The 24,375-nt window shown below is 38.7% G+C and overlaps 1 protein-coding gene and 1 long non-coding RNA gene across 4 annotated transcripts in view; one reads left to right on the top strand and one right to left on the bottom strand.

The window, feature by feature from the left end:
- The window catches only part of CTTNBP2 (cortactin binding protein 2), a 181,851-nt gene that overhangs the window by 63,932 nt on the left and 93,544 nt on the right, over positions 1-24,375 (bottom strand). For all 3 annotated transcript variants that reach the window (XM_045847761.1, XM_045847770.1, XM_045847780.1), the window contains 3 exons: positions 23,036-23,135; positions 20,748-20,898; positions 15,729-15,983 (listed from right to left, as the gene is read on the bottom strand). In XM_045847761.1, the coding sequence (XP_045703717.1) occupies positions 15,729-15,983; positions 20,748-20,898; positions 23,036-23,135 (506 nt within the window). The remainder of the gene's footprint in view (positions 1-15,728; positions 15,984-20,747; positions 20,899-23,035; positions 23,136-24,375) is intronic.
- LOC123824552 overlaps positions 21,424-24,375 on the top strand; it is a 35,626-nt gene continuing 32,674 nt past the window's right edge. Inside the window, exon 1 of the long non-coding RNA XR_006786725.1 lies at positions 21,424-21,523. This is a non-coding gene — a long non-coding RNA (uncharacterized LOC123824552). The remainder of the gene's footprint in view (positions 21,524-24,375) is intronic.

Genomic DNA, 24,375 nt, shown 5'->3' with positions numbered 1-24,375 from the left:
TGTCTATAAAATATATCCATGTGTTGGGAGTAGTTACAGTCCATCTTTTGTTCTTTTTAAAATTACTATGTGGTACTGTGTGATATGAATATACCACAATTTATAATCTCTTATTGATGGGCATTTGAATCCTTCTATGAACATTCCAGTCCAAGTCCTTTGGTAGACATATGTACACATTTCTGTTGAGTATATGTACCAGAGTTGGACTGCTAGATCATGGGTATGCACATGTTCTAAGTCAGTATATACTGCAAAGTGCTTTCAAAGAGGCTATACCAACTTCCACTCCTACCAGGAGAACATGTGAGTTCCAACTGCTTCGTATTGCTCTGAAACATACAATAAATGCATCCGCAAGTTTACAAGGAGGTAAAGGAAATCCCTAACAGCCAGAAAGAAAAGCAAGAAGTCAGCTGAAACCACCAATTAAGTGAAATTTGAACAGGAAACCAGCGCTGGTTTAAGGGCAAACCTGATAGAGACACATTTTGGACACTGTGGGGATGGAAGACTAGGGCTTGGGACCCACAAATTGGAGAAGCTGAACCAGAGGAACCCTGGGTAAAGAAAATCTGCCTGTATGCAAAGGGAATCAGCTCAGACACCACTGCCTCTGCTCAGAGTAGAGGAATTGCCCCTATAATCGTAATCAAAGTCTAGCTTTTGTGGGTCTGGGGTTCAGATTTAAGAAATCACTGTGTCAAGAAATCAATTGAAAACGAAGTGAAATATATGAATAACAATTCTAATCAAACTGTTTTATTAATTTGCACAAAAGCAGTAAATGCATAAGGTAGTTAATGAGAAATTCAGAAATGCTGACTTAGAGATGAACTCTAAAATGAGTATTAAGTAGAATGCAGTCTGAGCACTAAACTGTGAATTCCCAGATGATAAGAGAGAAGAACACATTTATTATGCAAGTCAGTACCTGCAGCAAAAGCAGGTAAGAGTCAAAACAAACCTGGATTGTAATCCTGCCAATATAAATTATTTTATCTATATCTTTGGTAAATCATTTAACATTTTTTTGCTTCAGTTACCTTATGTGTTTCAAATGTCTATTTTAATAGGAGTTGTTATATCATTTACATGAAAAGATTTATAAAAAGCTCTTGCTCTTATATTCTCAGCACCTACTAAACTCTCAATATTTACTAGCTGCTGTTATTATTATAATCAACATAATCATCACCAGTTAGAAAACAGCCTGAATATTCAGTTAAGTGGTAATGGATTACAGTACATCAACAAATGCCACTAATCTCAATATAATTCTAGGTGACATTACGCTAAATTACAAAAAGAAATGATAAAAGGTACAACCACAATCTATAAGATTCTTTTATTTCTGATACTTACAGAATGTTATATATAATTTGTATTGCACTCAGGTGAGTCAGTGGGCAATATATATAAGCAGTGACTTTCTCTTTAAGGAAGCAAAAATGTTAGGAAGATAGCAGGATAACGCATATCCAAACACCACTATATGTGTGAATTCTACAGAGCTATTCTGGGTTCAGTGGGGAACACAAAGATGGTAAGAACTTTACCCACTGGCACATAACAACAACATCTACAACTATTTGAGTGCATACTATTTGAGTACGTGCCAGGCACAGTCCCAACACTTTCCAAGTATTTAGTGGTCATCTATCCACACAGGTGCTGTGATAGGCTCAAGGACTATGTAATGAATAAGATAACAATTCTGTTCCTCAGGAAGGAATGCAAAATGTAGTAAAGAGTTAAATATGGGGAAAATGTACACAGGGAAGGGAGCTGTTGAAATGAGCAAAGTTTTACAATGTAGAAAAGGAAGAGGAGGGAAAGGTATAGAAAATAATCTAAGTTTTCTCTCTAATGGGTGGGATTGTGTGAAGAGGAGAAATGCTGTGATGCCAGTCACTGCTTCTGGAAATGGATTCCTAGGGGCCTTAATGGGACAGGGTGTTCTACCAACATGATGCAGAGCGAGATGTAGGTGATTGAGTCCAAGCCAAAGTTCTATTAGTTACCATACAGTTATATCTGTAATAACAGGGGCTTTAAAAAAGCATTGGCTTAGGCCTCAGCTTTTACTTCTACTCACGTCCCATTCACCAGAACCTAGGTAGGTGGCCATAGTTACCTACAGTGGAGGGAAGAGAAGTAAATCTTTATTTTGGGTGGTCAGGGGCCCCTCTGAAAACTGGGGGATCTGTTTTTATAGAGGAAAGGTAGAAGAGATGTTGAGGGCCCTTGGACCATCTCTACCATGGTCCTTTAAGGAGAGCTGAGAAGCAAGGTACCAGTACCCAGGGGACTAAGCAGAAATCCCAAGTCCAAAGAGCTAGAGATAAAATCAAAATCAAGGCAGAGAGCTGAGAGTTCGATATTGGACAGAGGGAGCGACAGCAAAAGCAGTTTGTAGACACATAGGAAGTAAGGTCGAATGCAGGTGCTGGGAACAACCATGGGTGTGGGTGTACCCACTGTTTTGCAGGGCAGGGGAGATGAAAGCTGTTAAAAATGGGAAGTAAGGGCATAAGCAAAAAGGCAGATTTTGGGGTAAATGGTGAAAAATGAAGATGGCTGGAGTCAGCTGTTAAGGATTGACTGCTGAGGAGTTTGGATGCTTTTCTATCGACATGAGGATATTTTCAGGTAGCAAAGTGTCATAATCAGCTCAGAAAACCAGTTAGTGCATTTCAATGACATATTGGAAAGGAAGAGGGTGACACGAAGGGAGCTGTCAAAAAGAACTGTAGTAATTTACTCTTTGATTCAACAAACATTAGTACTTTGGGCCAGAGACTCTGCTTGGCATATACAAGGATGGAAAAGTGATTTTGGAGAGGAGGGAGAAAAGAAGAGAGGCATGCAAACAATTACAGTTTTAAAGTGCAAACTCCCTAACTGAAGTGTGAAGAGATGCCCTGGGAATATCTGACTCTTGGAAGCCAAGAATTAAGCTGAGATGTTTTCCTGGCAGAGAAGGGTCAGGACAGGAGAGGAGGCCATTTGAGGTAATGGGAACAGCAGATGCAAAGAGAGAGAAGGGAGAGAAGAGAAAGCACAGGCTGCCTGCACAGCAGTTAGTAGTGCCTGGTTAGAACAGGAATGCATTTTGGAATGAGACAGGAAGTGTACCTGAGGAGGTAGACTGAGGCCAAATTAGGAAGGGACCTGTCTGCCATGACAAAGGTCACTTATCCCAGAAGTGATAGAGCCTTGTAAAGACATAAAGCAGGTAAATGACATGACCCTTAGTTCTGTTTGCAAGGCCCCTCTGATGGCAGTGTGAAGGAGTGGGAGTGACTGGGTGGAGAGACCCTACTGGCACCTACACAGCAGATGATAAGGGCACTCCAAGGATGGTGCTCATCAGGCACGGAGAGGCCACATATTCAAAATTCATTCATAAAAGAATAAAATCTAGAATTGTATCTATCAGTTGAAATCATTAAGTTAGGAAAATGAAGTAAGTGAACACAAATGGCTGGTGATGGTTTCGGATAAAGAAAGGAGAACAAGAGATGTGGCAGCCTGGCAAAGGAGCATAAACATGGGGGCCCAAGGATTCACCCACTTGGAGCTGCTGGGTAAAATCAACAGGGTTACAATGTAACTTTCTAAACTGGGGCACTTTTAAGAGTGAAAAGGAGGCACTGTTAATAATTACACTAGTATGACAGGTATAAGCAAGAACTGTACTAGCCAGGGTGGGAAGTTTGTAGCTCTAAGTTATCAAGGAAATGCCCTGTAAACTGTGGCCACCAGGATGGATTCAGAAAATGGGAAATTGGACAGGAGGTAAGATTTTGGAATCTCTAAAAGACTGCATTCTGAGGATCAATAAGATCACTCCAGTGATTAAGTACAGAATGGGAGAAATGGGTCAAAATCCAGACCAGTGAAGGTGTTGGTGGAACACATTGGAAAGTCCATGAGCATGCCTGTTAGAAGTTTATGTCAGAATAATTTAGTTGGCTAAGTTTATGCACTGCTGCTCAAATTAGGCAAGAACGCCATACTCTGCACTGAACACTGTGGTATGTGTATTAAAAAAACAGTCTTCCCTTTGCTTACGCAGAGCTAAGTCAGTCTGGTCTTTCAAAAACAATTTTATAAAAATTAAGAGAAAAAGAAATAATCGTGGAAAATCAAAAGCACACAGATTCCAAAGAAGAGATTTCTATTTATCATGAATAACCTCTAGTCCCAAAGATATGGTTCAACTTCACAGGTATCCTTTCTCCTCTCAGCCAGTTATTCAGCTCTGTCTGACTCTTGATCACCTTTTTCTCCTTTCAGCCACGACCTACGAGGAGGGAATTGAAATTTCAGGGCCCCAAGTGGGCCTGTGCACTTCAACACACACTTCATCCAGGCCAACCAGTTGGGGGAAGATGGTACAGTGTGAACAGAAATGCCTGACACTCGCCCAGCTAAAAGCCAAGGATGCATCAGGCAGACCACAATCCTAACGCAATACAAGAATGGCCTGAAGATGGTGACAAGAGGGCAACCATCTAATGAGAGGACAGTGGGCATGCCCAGAGATGACTTCTAGGATGCTGGAAGTAAATGTCTGGAAGACACTTAAAAAGTCAGATCTGAAGATTTGGGTTTGGGACTAGTTATTGGAGAAGCCACAGTTGAAGCTAAAAGACTGGGTAAGTTCTTAAAAAGTAGGACTAGCTAGCTGTGAATGGAGCTTGGAAATTGCTTAAGGTCAAATAGTAGAAAAACCTGAAAAAACAAAAAGAAAGCCCAGTCATCAAAGTTGGAGGGGAAGCAAGGAAGGGAATAATGTTGGGGGAGGAGTTTACATTAAACAGTCAACTCAGAGAGACCGCATAAGTGGTTAAGTGGTAAGAAGCCAATGGATTTGGCAATACATTAACTAGAACTCTAATTTCCTCCTGCAGTCAAAAAGACACACAGTCCCAAATAAAAAGAAAGAATTTCTTTGTATGAGAGTTTCAACAGCAAAGATGCTCAAATCCACACAATCTCCTTAATATGTTTCTGCTGCAGGAACTTGACATGTCAAAGTTCTCATGACAGAACAGTTTTGCTAAGACACTCTTCTGACTACTCACACTAACTGATGAAAACAAAGGTTTATCCTCAGTGATCAGTTCAGCTCCAGAGTCACAGGCTAGTTTTAGAGAGAGGTACACCTAATACCAAACACAAAATAATGATTTGCATAAATTTCTAATCTGTTGGGAAGAAGACCAAGGACAAAAATAGAAAAACATACTGCTGATTTGGGAATCTGATCTCCTACAAATTGACCTTGGGGAATTAGTTATACTAATTTACAAGACTTAATTTTTCCATCTGTAAGACGAGGGTGTTAAACTGGATGAAGTATGTCTCTTTGAACTCTGAAACCCCAGTTCTTTATTGGAAAATGTGAAAACTGAGGTCACCTTGGGTGACAGGACTACTACTTTATATAGACTGGACACATATATACTACTGCAGAGAGAAAAAAACAGTCATTTTTTAAGTCTGCTGGTGGTCAGTGCAGAACCTTTTTACTTATATGATTACTTCAGAATTGTTTTTTTATTTTTTCAGAAAACTGTTCTTCACAACTTAGTTGTAAATGGATTACCTCTCTGGAGAACTACCTCAGCCAGAATATAAACTTTGCATTAGGCAAATGATGCCAGAATATATTCCAATACCTTTGACTAGGAAGGAAGGCAGCATGGTATACTGTGAAGAGTAATTACATTAGGCAATATGGGCTTCATTCCCAACTTCTATCTATTAATCCTTCAAGGTTTAAATGTCTTTATAATCATAATAATTATAAAATGAAGAAGTTAGACTGAAAGATTAAGTATCCACTTCAGGACTAAAAATCTATTATTTTAATCTACTATTTTACTTACATTTGTTTGAATATTGTCAGTCAAGCTCGATTTTTAAGATCTTTTCTTATTGAAAATTCATCATATGCTTCTTAAAGTAAGAGAATACAGGGAGAGACACATTCCATGTGAGAAAGAAGTCACAGTTCCTTTTATTCAACAAGGACAGAGCACCCACATTTGCCAGGTGCCTGGGGACCCATGAAGCTAATCAAGGGTACCAAAAGCACCAGGACTAATAAGGAGTCATAATAAAAAAGCTGAGCTACAACACAAGCACCCTAAACTGTAGGGTGACTCATGCCAGGGAGCAGGTTCCTGTCTCTGCCTAGCATTATGTTCAGTAGCTGAATAGTCTAGATCAGTCATGCTCAGGTTTTGTTTTGCTCTTTTATTTCTTTTTGCCTTCAGGTTGAATACATGTACACCCGCTCCTACCAGCAACATATTGCATTATACTCAGAGACTTTCTTTAAGGGGTTAAGACAGGTTGTAAACTACCCCTTCCATGTCCCATCCCACCATTAAATGAGATTCACTGTCTTAGATTAATGGTCTATTTTCAAATTTAAACTTTCCACATTTCTCATTTTTGTCTCCTAAAAATTTTATGTCAAATGCTATTAAATTCCATGCAAATCAATACATATAGTGTATATATATTAAGTTCACAAGATTTTTGTAGTTTTTTGTTAAAGAATAAAATGAAAAAACTGCTAATGAAGAATACTTTACCATTAAACTGAATCACACCTTTTTCTCACTTAAAAAAAAACACCACCACCAAAGTCCAAAATTACCAGCTTTTTTTCTAGATCACAATAACAGGAAGTTACCCAACCAGGAGCTCCAAATGCATATTTTTAGGTATTCCCGGATATCTCCAACTGGATAAACATATCACAGCACATAAGTTCAGCATGTCTAAACCCACATTCTATCTTCCTGATCACACGATATCACTTCTCTTTCTGGGAACATCACTATTATCCTTCTATTCAGCTTCATTTCCCATATCTAATCTGTCTTCAACCCTTGGACATTTCTAGTCTGAAATATCTCTTATTATTTCTACCACTGCCATCATCTTTAAATTAGTCTCTCTCCCTTGATACCTACTTTTTCATAATCCCGAATCTTCTAAATGTTTTTGCCAAATCAATCAATTTAAACTAGAGGGCTGATTACTTTGCTCCCCTGTGCAAAACCTTTCAATGGCTTTACTCTGACTAGTAAATAAAGCCCACACTCCTTAATATGTCACTGAAGGCCGATGCCATCCTATGAAACTCCCAGTCCAGTCTTATTCCTTCTCATTAGCTCAGCTGGAGCTATTACCCACCTGCCCTTCCCATTCTCTGTTCCTATTGCTTCCTCCATCTGAACTACTTTTTTCCCCACTGATGATGGCAATTCTAGCCCACTCTCTGCAAGGCTCCAAATGATATTTAGCTCCTGTAGAATGAGTAATTTCTGAGCCCAACGCTCCTGCAGATCTGCTCTCTGAAATATGGGCATTCTCTTTTTTCCACAAAAATAAAAATGTGCATTTTTCTACTGTTCCAACCATACATTTCTTTTTAATATAATGTCCACTGTAGTTGACATTCGGTTATCTTGTTTTAATTTTTTTGTACTTAACCTACAGCTGTCTTCTACCCCACACCCTTGCCACTGGACTAAAGAGTTACCTAATGGCATAAATGATCCCTGCAAATGATAGCATACACAGCACCATACACTCAGAAGCTTTCTAATAGCTTTTTATTCTAGAACATATTATTTCCAAAATGGCATAAATAGAAAAAGAAGTTTAAATGGATGTCCCACTATATCATTTCTTTAATATTCAAAATCTTTTTCAACTTTAACTGATAAGTAAAATCCAATGCTCCCTCTATTAGCAGGACAACACAGGTAGGGTGTCATGAGGCTGTTCACGTTAGAAGACATGTATTTGAGTCCAGGCCCTCCCTCTAACTAGTATGATAGGCTTGGTACTGAATCAAACAACCCAATGGACTAAGCTAACACCATTTTTTTCCCCTAATTTTAGATGAGATATGTGTAAAATTACTCACATTTCTTGTTAACAAACTCCAAACATTTTTTAGGAACAGTCTCGTATACTCTGGACCATAAATATTTGCTGGGCAGAAAAAAATCAGTTCATGGGGAAAAAGGACAAAGTGGCAAACACACAGGGGCTGTGATCACCCGCAGAGTCTGTGGATGCCAGCTTGGGAGAGTTAAGAGTCGCGCAGTGACCAGCACTGACCCCCCTAGTCACTGGTCTGGCTAGAGAATTGGGCTGTACACAGCGGAGTGGCAGGCTTGAGTAGGAGGAATTTCTCAAAAAGAAAAACTGTTTGGGGAACACTCCAGCAACAGCTGCTCAGCCTCCTCCCCACCCAGGCGGGCAGCAATCCTGAGGTGGCGTGGAAGTTTGCACAGAAGGCCCTGCACACCCACATAGCATTAGGAAGGGTGTGCACCTGAGCCCGCAGGGCCAAGGCAGCCTAGCCCAGCAAGCGGGGGTCGCACCCCAGCCCACAGCAGTAACCCCGGAGGGGGGAAAGAGCACTCTCAGGGAGACCTGAATCTGACACCCAAGGTGCAGGGAGAGACATCAGGCTAGCTCTAGGGAGAATGGGCTCAAGACTGGGTGAGTGCAGATCTGGAAGGGAGAAAAGCCATACCAATCTCCCCGCAGGCTGCTGCAGCACCCAAGGCCAGAGAAACCAGTTTGGCCAGTTTGAAGCCAACAAGAGGGTTTCTTTCTTTTAAGTAATCTTTTATTTACTTTTAATTTTTATTATTGTTTTATCTTTCAATACCTTTTTCCTCTCCTTCTTTCTTGTTTTATTCCTTCTTCCTTTCTTTCCAATTTTATCTCTTCTTCTCCCTTCTTCTGCCTTTTTCTTTTTTTAAATACCCACAAATGACACAAAAAAATCCTGGAACTGTGAAAAGACCAGTTGGACCCAAAGAGGGGGCATCCCAACAGTTGAGCCAGTGAGACAAAATTCACTTTGCTATTAAAGAGAACCTGCAAGTTATTGAATATTTGTATTATTATTTTTTTCATTATTCTTACATCTTTTATTTTAATAGTATTTTTGTATTCCTCTTGTTTCTGTTTAGTCTTCTTTGCTTGGCTGATTATACTGTATCATTTGACTGGTTTCCCCTGTTCTCTCTTTCATAGTGCATTGCTAATTTACTGTCCTTCATGTCACTTGTGTTCCTTTACCACAATACTCAAGGTACTATACTCCCTATTCTTATTATCCAGATCACATAGATTCTGTTATATGATTGTTACTATAATATTACTGCAAATAATAGCTTGTTCTATACAATTGTAAACACTTCACTACACCCCTCCCAGATCTTAGCCCACTTAATTTTTCTGAACTCTATTACTATAGTGGTTAACTCTATTCTCTCACACACTACACCTATTTACTATCCTTTAGTCTCACCTTACCTCAGAATCTGACCTCCCACAACCTCACTGCTTTCTAGACCCAACTCACAATCCTTCCCTCCCCAACAAGAGTCTTACTTCTTTCCATCCTTTCTAAAAAGTGGCTAGTTGGGTGGAAGATCATGGTTAACACTATACATAGCCAAAGGATCTCCTACCTCTTCTCTACCAGCTGCTACTGTAAATATCATAGAATTCTTTTTTGCTGTCTTAAACCATTTTACCCCCGCCCAACTGATCACAAAAAAAGAGTAGTTGGAAGTGGTGAACAGCAGGATACCCACTGGAAGAGGAAACCCAACAACAAAGGAACCACCAAGAGATAACAGAAGAAGGTGAAGGAAGGTGGAAACCACACAAACCTCAACCCAGGACCTATCTGGAAATACAACTAAACAGTGGAGACACTACCCAGTACAAACAACTGAAGCAGAGCAAGAGAGAACCCTCAAAACCTTGTATACAGGAAGAACCAGCTTCAATACAACCTGCCCTCACCAGGACAACAAAATACAACAGGTGGTGGACAGAGTGACCCTCAGTTAAGGAGCTGGTGGGAAGGACCCAACAATGAAAGACCCAACAACGATCAAAACCAAAAGAAAAACACAGAGCCAACTTAAATGACAGTCCAAGACTAGTGAGTTTGAGATCAAGGAGATTGCACCACTTAATCTCACAGATTCTACCACAGAAGTTCACACCATAAACCCAAGGAGCCAGAACACAACAATTTAAGAAGCTGAAGCTAACAGGAAGAGTCTCACAATAATGGGAAGACAAAGAAACAATCCCCAAATGAAGGGAAAGGAGGAAGCCTCAGAAAGAATGCTAAATGAAATACAGGCAACTCAACTATCAGACTCTGAATTCAAACCAATGGTTATCAGGAAGCTCAATCAGCTCACAATGAGCTACCAGAAACTACATGGAAACTACAGTGAACTCACTGCAAGCTATATCAATATGAAGAAGGAAACAGAAACAACCAACAAGAGCAAAGAGGAAATGAAGAATACCATTTCTGAATTGAAGAACACAGTAGAAGGAATCAAAAGCAGGATCGATGAAGCAGAAGATCAGATCAATGAGCTAGAGGACAAAGTAGAAAAAAACACCCAGAAAGAGCAAGAAAAGGAAAAGAGGCTCAGAAAGAATGAAGAGGGATTAAAAGAAATACAAGACAATGCAAAACATAATACTATCCGTATAATAGGGATACCAGAAGGAGAAGAAGAAGAAGAAAAGCAAGGGATAGAAAACCTATTTGAAAAAGTAATGACAGAAAACTACCCTAATTTGATGAGAGAAAAAGTCACACAAATCCAGGAAACACAGAGAGTTCCAATCAAGAGGAACCCAAAGAGGCCCACCTCAAGACACATCATCATTAAAATGGCAAAATTCCAAGATACAGAAACTTAAAGGCAGCAAGGGAGAAATGGGAAGTAACATACAAGGGAGCCCCAATAAGGTTAGCAGCTGACTTCTCAGTGGAAACGCTCCAAGCCAGAAGAGAATGGCAATAAATATTCCAAGGAATGAGAGCCAGAGGCCTGCAACCAATATGACTTTACCCAGCAAGGCTTTCAATCGAGATAGAGGCCAAATAAAGAGCTTCCCAGACAAAAGAAGTCTAGAAGAATACACCTCCACCAAATCAGCTCTGCAAGAGATGCTAAAAGGCCTGCTTTAAGGAAAGGAAGGAAAAGAGAGAGAGAGAGAGAGAGAGAGAGAGAGAGAGAGAGAGAGAGAGAGCGGAACACAGGTAGGAAAATGGCAACGAATAAGTACCTATCAATAATAACCTTAAACGTAAATGGATTAAATGCTCCAATCAAAAGACATAGAATAGCTGAATGGATAAGAAACCATGATCCACACATATGCTGCCTACAAGACACCCACCTCAGGACAAAAGACCTACACAGACTGAAAGTGAAGGGCTGGAAACAAATTTTCCAAGCAAACGGACAGGAAAAAAAAGCCAGGTAGCAATACTCACATCAGACAAAATAGACTTCCAAAAAAGGGCCATAAAGAGAGACCCAGAAGGTCACTTCATAATACTCAAGAGAAGAATCCACCAAGAAGACATAAACATTGTAAATATGTATGCACCCAACATAGGAGCACCCAAATACATAAAGAAAATCTCAGAGGACTTCAAGAAAGATATTGACAGCAACAAAATTATGGTAGGGGATTTTAATACCCCACTGTCAAAAATGTACAGATCTTCCAAACAAAATATCAACAAAGATATTGTGACATTGAACAATGCCCTAAATCAAATGGACTTACTGATAATATATAGAGCCCTTCATCCCAAAGAAGCTAAATATACATTCTTTTCAAATGTACATGGAACATTTTTGAAGACAGACCGCATGATAGGACACAAAACAAGCCTCAACATATTCAATAAAACTGAAATCATACCAAGCATTTTCTCTGGCCACAAGGGACTGAAACTAGAAACCAACCCCAAGGGAAAAAAACCAAAACACTCAAAATCATGGAGATTGAACAGCATGCTATTAAATGATGATTGGGTCAAGAATGAAATTAGGGAAGAAATCAAAGTTTCTGGAAACAAATGAAAATTAATTCACAGCAACCCAAAACATATGGGACACAACAAAGGCAGTCCTGAGAGGGAAGTTCATAGCAATACAGGCCCACCTAAAAAAGATAGAAACATTTCAAACAAACAACCTAACCCTACACTTACAAGAACTCAAGGAACAACAACAAAGACAGCCCAGAGCAAGCAGAAGGAAGGAAATAACCAAGATCAGAGCACAATTAAACAATATAAGAGACTAAAAACACAATTCTAAGGATCAATGAATCCAGAAGCTGGTTCTTTGAAAAGATAAAATCAACAAGTCTTTAAGCAGGCTCATCAAGAAAAAAACAGAGAGGACCCAAATAAACACAATCAGAAATGAAAGAGGAGAGATTACAACTGACACAACAGAAATACAAAGGATTGTAAGAAATTACTACAAAGCACTGTATGCAAAGAAATTTTAAAACCTAGGTGAAATGGACAAATTTCTAGAAAAATATAATCTTCCAAAACTCAATGAAGAAGAAGCAGAAAGCCTGAATAAACCAATAACAGCAAATGAAATTGAAGCAGTAATCAAAAAACTCCCGACACACAAAACCCCTGGACCAGACAGTTTCACAGGAGAATTCTACAAAGCATTTAAGGAAGAGCTAACCGCTATCCTTCACAGACTATTCCAAAAAATCCAAAATGATGGAAGACCCCCAAACTCTTTCTATGAAACCAACATCATCCTAATCCCCAAACCAGATAAAGACACAACAAAGAAAGGAAACTTCAGGCCAATATTGCTGATGAACATAGATGCTAAAATCCTCAACAAAATATTGGCAAACCGCATCCAACAACACATTAAAAAGATCATACATCATGACCAAGCAGAACTCATACCAGGGATGCAAGGATGGTACAATATTCACAAATTAGTAAATGTAATACATCACATAAACAAAAGCAAAGACAAAAATCACATGTGCCAGAAAAAATCACATATCAACAGGTGCAGAGAAAGCACTTGATAAGGTACAGCACCCATTTATGATACAAAGAATCAGCAAAGTGGAAATAGAGGGAGCATTCCTCAACCTAATAAGGGCCATATATGAGAGACCTACAGCCAACATCATACTCAATGGGCAAAAACTAAAATCTTTTCCACTAAGATCAGCAACAAGACAAGGCTGTCCACTTTAACCACTTGTATTCAATATAATGTTGGAAGTTTCAGCCACAGCAATCAGACAAGAAGAGGAAATAAAAGGCATCCAAATCAGAAAGAAAGAAACAAAACTGTCATTGTTTGCAGATGACATGACAGTGTACATACAAAATCCTATAGACTCCACCAAAAAAACTGCTTGACTTAATAAATGAATTTGGCAAAACAGTGGGATACAAACTCAATATCCAGAAATCAAAGGCATTTTTGTATACCAACAATGAAACATCAGAAGCAGAAATCAAGAAAAAAATCCCATTTGATATAGCAAAAAGAAAAAGAAAATACCTAGGAATAAACCTAACCAAGGAGATAAAAGACCTGTATGCAGAAAACTACACAACACTGAAGAAAGAAATCAAGGAAGACACAAACAAATGAAACATACACTGTGTTCATGGATCGGAAGAATTATCATCATCAAAATGTCCATACTACCCAAAGCAATTTACAGATTCAATGCAATACCTATTAAAGTACCAATGGCATATTTCACAGACATAGAAGGAACACTTCAAAAATTTATATGGAACCATAAATGACCCCAAATAGCTGCTGCAATTTTGAGAAAGAAGAGCAAAGTAGGAGGGATCACAATACCTGATACCAAACTCTACAAGGCCACTGTAATCAAAACAGCCTGGTATTGGCATAAAAACAGGCACATGGACCAATGGAACAGAACAGAGAGCCCAGAAATAAACCCAAGTCTCTATGGTCAATTAATATTCAACAAAGGGGGCAGCAACATAAAATGGAATAAATATAGCCTCTTCAACAAATGGTGTTAGGAGAACAGGACAGCTATGTGCAAAAAATTGAAACTCGAGCACCAACTTACACCACACACAAAAATAAATTCAAGGTGAATGAAAGATTTAAATATAAGCTGTGACACCATTAAAGTCCTAGAGGAGAACATAGGCAGGAAAATCTCAGATATTTCACGCAGAAACTTTTTTACTCATATGTCCCCTAGAGGAAGGGACATAAAGGAAAGAATAAAAAAAGGGATCTCATCAAAATAAAAAGCTTCTGCACGGTGAAAGAAAACAGTATTAAAATAAAAAGAGAACCAACTGTATGGGAAAACATATTTGCCAATGATACCTCAGACAAGGGTCTAATCTCCAAAATATATAAAGAATTTACATGACTCCACTCTAAGAAGACAAGCAACCCAATTGAAAAATGGGCAAAGGAACTTGAACAGATACTTCTCCAAGGAGGACATACAGAGGATCCAGAGACACATGAAAAGATGCTCAATATCACCAGCTATCAAAGAGATGCAAATTAAAACCACAATGAGATACCACTTTACACCAGTCAGAATGGCCATCATAAACAAAGCAACAAACAACAAGTGTTGGAGAGGTTATGGAGAACAGGGGACCCTAGTGCACTGTTGGTGGGATTATGGACTGGTACGACCACTATGGAAAACAGTATTGGAATTTTCTCAGAAAACTAAAAATGGATCTGCATTTTGACCCAGCAATTCCACTGCTAGGTTATATCCTAAGATCCCTGAAACACCAATCCAAAAGAACCTATGCACCCCAATGTTCATAGCAGCACAATTTATAATAGCCAAGTGTTGGAAACAACCTAGGTGCCCATCAGTAAATGAATGGATAAAAAAACTATGGTACAACACCTAAAACAAAGCAAACTAAGCAAACAAATAGAACAGGAACAGAAACACAGAAATGGAGATCGCATGGACGGTTAGCAACAGGGGAATGGGAGGAGGAGAGAGGGTGAAAAGGTATAGAGAATAAGTAGTACAGACAATAGGTAGAACATAGACAGGGGGAGGGCAAGAATAGTATGGGAGATGTAGAAGCTAAAGAATTTATGACACATGGACATGAACTAAAGGGGGGAATATGGATGGTAGGGGGTGGGCAGGATGGAGGGGAGTGAAGGGGGAAAATAGGACAACTGTAATAGCATAATCAATAAAATATATTTAAAAAAACTATGGTACATTTACACAATGGAATTCTATGCAGCAGAAAGAAAGAAGGATCTCCTATCCTTTGTGATGGCATGGATGGAACTGGAAAGCATTATGCTAAGAAAAATAAGCCAGGCGATGAAAGACAAATACCATATGACCTTACCTTTAACAGGAACCTAAACAACAAAACAAACAAATAAGCAAAATATAACCAAAGACACTGAAATAGAGAACAGGCTGACAATGACCAGAATGGAGAGGAGAGGGAGTTTGAGGGGAAAAGGGGAAGGGTTTATAGGAACAAATATAAAGGACACATGGACAAAAACTATGGGGGTGGAAATGGGAGGGAGGTGGGGAGCACCAGGGGAGGGGGTGGACTGGGATGGGAGTAAAAGACAGAAAACTGTACCGGAACAATTAAAATAAAAAAATGTTATAAAAAATCAGTTTATATAGGTAGCTAGTTAATCATCTGCTGCAATGGTATCATTCAGTTTCCAATTATTCAATTGACATACACTCAGTGAACAGCAGACAACTTTGCCACTCATCAAATCACAACTGCATAATGAGGTCAGCTGCCTCAGGCACACCTTAAAACCTTTTGAAGCAGCAATATGGGCAGCAGTCCAGCCTTCTCTGTTGGCATAGTTAATGAGGTCTGCAGGAACAACAGGTTTGGCCGCGCCTTCAGGACTCTCTTCTCCCTGATCCAAGTCAAAAACATCCAACCTGATTTCTTCCTCATGCAAGGAATTTCCACGAGTTGGTGCTCCATGATACATAAGAAGCTTAAGGCTGTCCACATTACCAGTGTCCACAGCTACATGAATTGGTGTCCAACCATCCTGAAAATAAAATGACCAGGGGCAATAGTTGATTACGATATTAATATTGAGAACAGTGTTACTTAAAGTTCACTTCTAAATGTTCCTGAGCATGGACCACTGAGCTGGGAAAAGCAGGCATTCCAATCCTGAATATCACTGATGATTTGAGTCAAGTTCTCTGACCTCTGTCAATTAGTGTATTGCCATTGCTATGACTCGTGTTTGCTATTTTGTAAGAATTTCCACTTACAAGTTAACCATTTGGAGGTCAGTAATTAAGCATTATGTATGGAGATCCAAAATCTCAATTTAATACTACAAAAGAAAATAAACTTGAGCATAAAGAGGTTTTAAAAAATATATTTCTAGCTACAGTGTTATTAATAATGTAATAAATAAATAAATGCTAGTATAAGCCAGTTTTATTTATAGGGCAGAGTCCTAATTCTAGTGATCTTAAAATTTTATGTTAATGATTGTGGAAGATTCTAGATAATAGGGAAAAGGTAGGCATACTGGAAAAACAGAGCCAAATTACTTCATGGTGTGCCTATGGGTCTCCATTGAGTGTTCTGTAATGGCAGTGGGTCACTGATACATCAAGCTTAGAAATGTTCCAAGTAAAATGATTACATTTTCTGGGATATGTTATTTTGAAGCCTCAATCATCCACGTAGCTGGTTTCTAGAGTAGACTCAACTCTTCTCTAGGGCAATGGTTCTTGGGTATGGTCCCGAGACCACCAGAATTTCATTACCTGGAAACTTGTTAGAAATGCAAATTCTTGAGCATCACTCTAAAACTACAGAATCAGAAAATCTTCAGGTGTGGTGAGCAATCCAGGTGATCTGGATGCACTAAAGTTTGACAAGCACTATTCTAGGAAAAACCTTTGTCCCCTTAGAGTGTTATATTTTCTTATATAGAGATGAATCTGCCTTCTACTCAGGTACTTTTCTTCATTAAATTTTTAAGACTTTCATACAAGAACTGAGCTTTATTTTGGTGCTTTTTGTTTTGGCTTTATTTTATTTTCCTGCCTTTATTTTCCTGTTGACATGTTTTTTTCATGTGGTGTTGTTACCAGTAGACAGTCTGTCCAAAGTCCAGGGATCTCCCCCACTGGGCAAGATGGCAACAGGAGGAGGTTCTTAGATTGAGTGCCAATAAAACTAGCAAGGTAATTGGATAGGAAAAAGCCTCCCACTCTAGTACCAGATTGGGTGTGGGACCAAGGGAAGGCAGACACATGCACCATAGAAGTCAAAATGGTGCAGGGGTAAATAGTGTCCTAAAGAAGTCTACCAGTCTAGCTTGGGAAAAGAAGGGATTGGTTGGGAGGTAGACCCAACCAGAGTGCTCAAAAGTTTGGGAAGGTGATTGGTCATTTTGAGAAAGCACGTGGCCTATCTCACACCCCAGCTAATATCCCATGGGAATAAAAAAAGTAGATTTGCTCTCTCTTGCTCATGGCTCACTGGCCCGGGACCTGCACTGGTACAGTGCACTGGCCTGTTCTCTCCTTAGCAGCCACGTGGCCCATGGCCTCTAGGAAGGAGCCTCTCTCACTCACCTGGTGATGCTTTAGCTGGTGTGTTCATGTGCTCTTTCCCAAAAGCACACAACCTTGCAGCCCTAGCAGATGCATGGCCCGTGGCCACACAGGCTCCACATGCAGGCTCCAAGAGGGAGCCTGAAATGGACAGCAGCTGGGAACAAGCTAAGCTATCTGGATGGCCACTTAGCAGCCACTGGCTGGCTTCAAAGGACTGTACTTTGAAATGTACTTTTGTCTTGGTTTTGCAGAGGAGATAAGCTTTGAGACAGGAGTCTGTCAATTTCATAGATCGTGTAGCACCTGAATAAAACTTCTTTCCTCTTACACCAGCATCTGCTTCACAAGTTTGGCTTCTGTGACTATAGGCAGCTGAACCTCCTTTTTTGGTTCAGTAATAGTGTTTCATATAGCTATACTAGACATTCTTTGTTGAAGTTCAGCACACTTCAAAAATATATAGGGTAAAAGGGAGAAAACTAGACAATAAATGGTAACAGTCTACATTCAGACTGAGTCATCTGATCATTTGCTAAAGTGTTAGTTGTTTTTTTTTTTTTGGTCTGGTTCTGTACCGTGTATCAGTGCAGTCAACTTGGCTAAGACCATGGGCAATAACTGGAATACCATACAATGCCTGCATGGGCTTCGGCAGGCTCCAGCCAGGTAAAGCATTTTATGGCTTATTCTTTGTTGGGTTGTGGACACCTTTACTTGGGTATCAGCCTTACACAGCTACTGGAGTATAAGTGCTCTTAACCATTCTTAATTTACATTATAAAGGTCATGCAGCCTTTCCTGAAAAACTTTGCAATCTTCCATTCTCCTCTGATTTCTTATTAAAAGTAACAAGAGATAATTATTCCCTTAAAACCCTCTATCAATTATACTGTTTGCCTCCGTACTTTCAACAACTTGCTTGAAAGCATGAATTTCTGTGTTCTCCAACTTACAGGGATGTGACAAACTTTCATGTGGCACTATTTATTTTTCATCAGTTTGATAATGTAAAATTCATTCAGTTTTCACATTAAGGTAGATTTTCATAATTTCATATTGAAATCTGTATAACATCACAGATTTCTCCGATAAAGTATGTAAAATAGTATGAATAAATATAACACTAGACTTCTCTCAGATTTTCAAAAATTAAAAGAAACAATTTTTTTAAAAATAGCTTTAACAATAGGATTCAATGGAAAATGTTTATACCTAACTTATTTCCCTGATTATACCCTTAATTGTTGGTTCTTTGGGGGAATTATTTAAGAAAGCCCATATGAAACAGTGACCTATAAAACAGATAATGCACCTTTTTATCCTAAAAATTTTAAGGAGGCTTCCTGTGAAGTGGATGCCCAGTATAGTCAATTCTCTATTAACAGAAGCAATCTAAGGTACAGATAACCTTTGGAAATTAAAATGTCTATATCTGTCTTTCATCAGGAACATGTTGGAGGGTGGTAATTACTACATAACATTATGGGAAGCTGCAATAACAAAAATAAAATAATGCCTGAGCCCAATGAACAGTGGATCATGATGGAAGCTCCTTAACTCCTCCAGCCCTTAAATGGGCCTCTGTCAGAGAAATGCTTGTCAGTGTACACAGGGCTGATTTCTCGATCTTCAAGTACACCATGATAGCTTGATGAAGACAAATTTTGGAGAGTTAATTGGTAAGTTTTATTTCAAATGCATTCCCATGTGGCTGAGCTAGAAGTACCATCCAAGAACTTTGTCAACTTCTAAATCTCTCTTCACCTGTGCAGCTTATACAGGCATTATCAGGACTATGAAGGGTGAAGTCAACAGTTACATCACTGTGTTAGGTTTTATAGTACATTTACATACAGTGTTTCAAGTTCTGAGGCAAATTAGATAGTGACCTTGAACTCTGTGAGGTGCTGCACAATCTTAGCAATAACAAAAATCATTCTACGAGAAATAGTCAACACAAATAGCCCTCTTCCAGTGCAGGGCAAAGGTCATCACAAAACTCCCTTTCGTTTAGGTATTACAACTCAGTACTACTATTGATGATAATGATGATAATGATGATGATGTTGATGATGTTGATGACAATGGTGATGACAATGATGATGATACCTAACATTTGTTGAATACTTATACAATTCCCAGGCAGTATACCAACCACCTTATATAGATAGCTCATTTCAATACCCCTAATAATGGTGACCACTCTGAGCCTCATTTTGTAAAGAGATTAACAAGAAAAAGAGAAGTAAGATAACTTGCCCAAGGTCACACTATATTGAGGAGACAAGGTTCAAGCCACACAGTCTGATTTCAGACCCTGACTTCTCATCCATTACACATTTTTTCTTTCTATTTCCATCATTGCCATGGTCACTCAAGTTTATACTTCTATAGTACTCTATAAAATATATAATGCACCTTGAAAATACATCCAGAATTGGACCATTCCTCACTCTACCCTTCAATCTTGATCCAAACATTACTTCTTCCCTTGATTAAATAACAGATTCCTGATAGGCCTCCTTTCATCTTTTCTGTGCCTCCCCACTTACAATTTATTCTTGCCCTGCAGCCACAGTGATTCTTATAAAAAAAAAGTTAGTTCATATCCATGTTCTGTTCAAAACCATCCAATCTGACCCCAGGTCCTCATCATGACCCACGTCTCCCTGAGGTGCACCAAGGGCGCCACTTCTCTCTTACCTGAGGCCTCTGCACTTACTGTTCGTTGCTCAGGCCTGGCACACGGCCCATGCCCTCACTCAATCGTTCCATTTCCACCGAAGACTCTTCTGACCAGTTCTTGTAAAGTAACCCTCACCACAGGTATTCCTATCTCCTAAACATCCAACTACTATCCAGTGACTTATTTATTTACTATTGTCCCCTCCCCAGTAATGGAATATAAGATCAATGTGGGCAGGGGCTATTTTGGTGGCTGCTCTCTCTTTAGTCCCTAGGACAGCTGGTACTCAGGAAATACTTGTTGAATGAATGACAGGACACAGGTATGTATTTTGAATAAACTGTAGTCCAGAGGTAAAGGTCTGGTTAGGCAAATAGACAAAGCTTTTAATTAGTAGAGCCTCAAAGAATAGACATTGTCCTTATTCAATATCCTGAAAGCAAAACAAACTCTAGCTTTATAATGTATTTTATTTTTCTAGCTGTACAATTTGTAGACACATTGTAAATTATACAACTAAACCCCTAAAACTGGTACTCACTCTGGTTTTTACACTTCGGTCACTTCCAGCTTCCAACAAGAGCTTAATACATTCTTTATTTCCATTTTTACAGGCCAGGTATAGAGGTGTCTGTCCTCCATCAGCAGCATGATTAATGTCAGCATCATATGCAATTAAGAATTCTACACACCTAAACACAAGATTATGATTAACAGAGAAACTGGGTTTAATTTCTGAAGTACCACCTGACCAAAATATTAAATGTTGATAATAATTAGAAAGTAATTTTGCATCTTCATATACATGAAATAGATAAATATATATCAAAAATTATTGTGGGTCTTATATGGGAACTGTTTTTTTAACAAGGCTAGAAGATGTGTTTTAATCACAAACTAATTACTCCCATGAAGATTTAAAACAGTAACCTTGATTAAGTGCTGAAACTTGGTTTATGAGACTTCTCTGTAACCAACTTGTAAAAGTGGAGCCTTTGGAATGTATTTAACTTATTGGAATGACTGACTGATTTAACTGTGCTTGACATATATATTGTTAGTGGTTCAAAATAGTTTGAACCTTGAAAAAAGTCAGGCTGCTGAGTCATTCTGAGATTTTTCACTTGAGAAAATAGCTATAAATACTGCAGACAGCAGGGCACCATGTGCCTCCACTATAAAAAGCAGCGAGGAGAGAGAGAAAGGTTGCCTAGGGGGAAAAAGACAGCAGAGGCTGTGCTGTCCCCTAAAGGGCTGCTGGTTTACCAGGGAAAAGACACAACTAAGCAGAAACTCATTGCCCTGAGACTCAAGACGGTAAGAAATCAGGGGAATGCAAGATGCAGTATCACTTACTAACTAGCAAAACACTAAAGCTTGAGTTTATAAAATTACATGAAAATAAACTTAGAAAAGAGGACTAAATCATAATTAAATTAAAAAGCAATTCACATCATCTTTTTTTTTTACTTCGGGTGCATGTTTTCTCATGGTTTCCCTTGACATTTGATATTTGTGTGTGTGTGTGTGTGTGTGTGTACATATATATATATATGTATATATGTGTATATATGAGAAAAATAAGTTACATATTAATATGTGTATGTATAACATGCACATTTAAATTAACCCCAGCACTCTTCTTTTTTATAAAGTGATCCATGCCTCTATGCCCCTGACTATTATACTATCCAAGCGAGTAGCCCTACAGATTGCCCAGTGAAAGTAAAGGAAAACATACAGCCCAGAAAAAGTCCTCTTGGAGAACTCAAGACATGCAAAAAGTAGGAGCAATATCTATAGTCTTCAGTAATAACTCAGGGTGATGACATGCAGGAAAAAATAAATAATGTATATTTTAAGGATGAATTGTGAATTTTGAAATTTTTCCATTTATAATTTTAACTGAATTTATTGGGGTTACACTGGTTAATAAAATTATACAAGTTTAAGGGGTATAACTCTTTAATACACCATCTGTATATTGTATTGTGTGTTCGCCACCCCAAGTCATGTTTCTTTACATCACCATTTATCCTCCCTTTACCCTGGGCTTACCTTTCCCCTGCCCCATTTCTCTATGGTAATGACCATACGGTTACCTGTCTATAGGTTTTTGGGTTGTTTGTTTGATAGTTTTTTTGCTTAATCCCTTTACCTTTTTAAATAACATTAGCATGAACCTTAAAACCCATATTTTAAGAATTATGAACTTTGTCAAAGAACATTTCTAGCAGGATAGTGATGTAAAAAGTTGAAAATAGCTTGCAATCCCTGCAACCTGCTGTTTCAGCACCGGCCCAGAAAACAATTCAGCTACATTCTCTTTTAGTTAAAGGTGACACAATTTTAAAAAACTAGCCCTGGCTGGCGTAGCTCAGTGGATTGAGCACGGGCTGTGAACCAAAGCATTGCAGGTTCAACCCAGTCAGGGCACATGCCTGGGTTGCAGGCCTCAGCCCCCAGCAACCGCACATTGCTGTTTTTCTCTCTCTTTCTCCCTTCCTTCCCTCTCTAAAAATAAAATAAATAAAATCTGAAAAAAAAATACTATTACTATGCTCAGCTGCCTTAATAAGCTACTCACGCTAAGTTCACTCACATGAGGTTTGGACACTGCATATTTCTCTTTTTCACTTCCCTCATACACAGCTCTTTACCAATTAATAAGAGCAATTTTAGAATCCTAATGTGTTTAAGTCCTCAAAAATATTTAGTAAATTTATTTGACACTAGATTTTAAGTACTAGTTTATACATTAAGCCAGAAAAAAATATGTGTGCAAAATATAAAGAGCCTCTTCTCATAAGAAGACAAAGAATCACTTACTTGAAATGTCCCTGAGAAGCTGCAGCACACAAGGGTGTGAAGCCATTTTTATCAGCAGCATTGACTTGGGCTTCTGCATTCAGCAGCAATCTCACGCAGTCTACAGATTTTAACAGAAAGTCACTTCAATTCCCCATTCAGAGTTTCAGTGAGCCAAGCTCTGTACGAGCTGTAGACAGATACTAAACCCAAAGGACCTGTTCCATACACTGTCCATCTGACAACTCTATCATCCGAATGTAAGACTCCACAGACTATTTACGGGAAAGCAGCCTCTTTTCCTGAACATTGTCATACCCCAGACTCACCAACTAAGATGTGAACTTTATTTTCTTTTGGTGCTTTGGGAAGAGTTGCTGATGAGTGAGAGAACTATCTGTCATGTGTCAGAAAACACTTTACCAGATTTTTTTTTACCAGACTACCCCAGAAAATAGTGTTACTGGATGGAGAACCAAATCCATTAACTAAATCAAAATACCATTCTTTATATTTAGTAAACTCTTTATGTTTTATTTAATCTTTAAAATGCTTTTGTGTCATGGTCATCCTACACTTAACTCCATGAATGAGGCTAAAGGTGGACCCAGTCTTCGACCTGTGTTATGCCCAAGCTGTTTATTCCTGACTCAGGCATAAATAGCAGCACCTGGATCTCATGTTCCCCTTGTCGTTCACCAGATTCAATTTCTCTATACTAAAGAAAATTCCCCTAGTGTTTGGAAGTAAAAATGAATCCCAAACTACTTTTAAAATAATGACCTACATTCTTAGCTCACTAGAACCTTCCATTTAATCCACTTGAACACAATAAAGTTCTGAAGACTTTCAAGGAAGCCACCTTATCTGAATTAATTGACAATTGTCCAGCTACCACAGGCAATGCTATTTGACTTTGCATTTGCAGTCAAATCATCTTTTTCTTCAGTAGCTTGTGTTTTAGTATATTTGACTAGGATTTGCATTTCAAGAAACAAAATAATTCCCAGACTTCATCAATATGTCGTTTACAGTTGTACAACTTCTTAGCCTCTAGAACAATCCAAATAACTATAAACTGCTTCAACTAGAGGACAATTTCAGACCCATGACCTTTCCTAACTACTAAAACTTTCCCTCTCCGTAGCATATGCTAAAGTTCAGGTGCTTTGAGTTTCACACACATCAGATATTTCTAACAGACAAATTAGGGCTGTTTCATCCTGACCAAAGTGATCACAGAGGGAGGGCTTTATTCTACAATGTGTGTTACAGTTACTAGACCTAAAATTTCTACTTGTACAATACATTTCATTGTGCATAAAACAGAGATCACTTTTTTTGTAGCTGCTAAACATTTT

This window comes from Phyllostomus hastatus, unplaced genomic scaffold (genome assembly GCF_019186645.2).
Source record: "Phyllostomus hastatus isolate PE091 unplaced genomic scaffold, TTU_PhHast_1.1 phas_contig_118, whole genome shotgun sequence".
In the NCBI taxonomy this organism is placed as follows: Eukaryota; Metazoa; Chordata; class Mammalia; order Chiroptera; family Phyllostomidae; genus Phyllostomus; species Phyllostomus hastatus.
The sequence above is the reverse complement of the archived record's forward strand: the minus strand, read 5'-3'. Positions and strand labels throughout refer to the sequence as shown.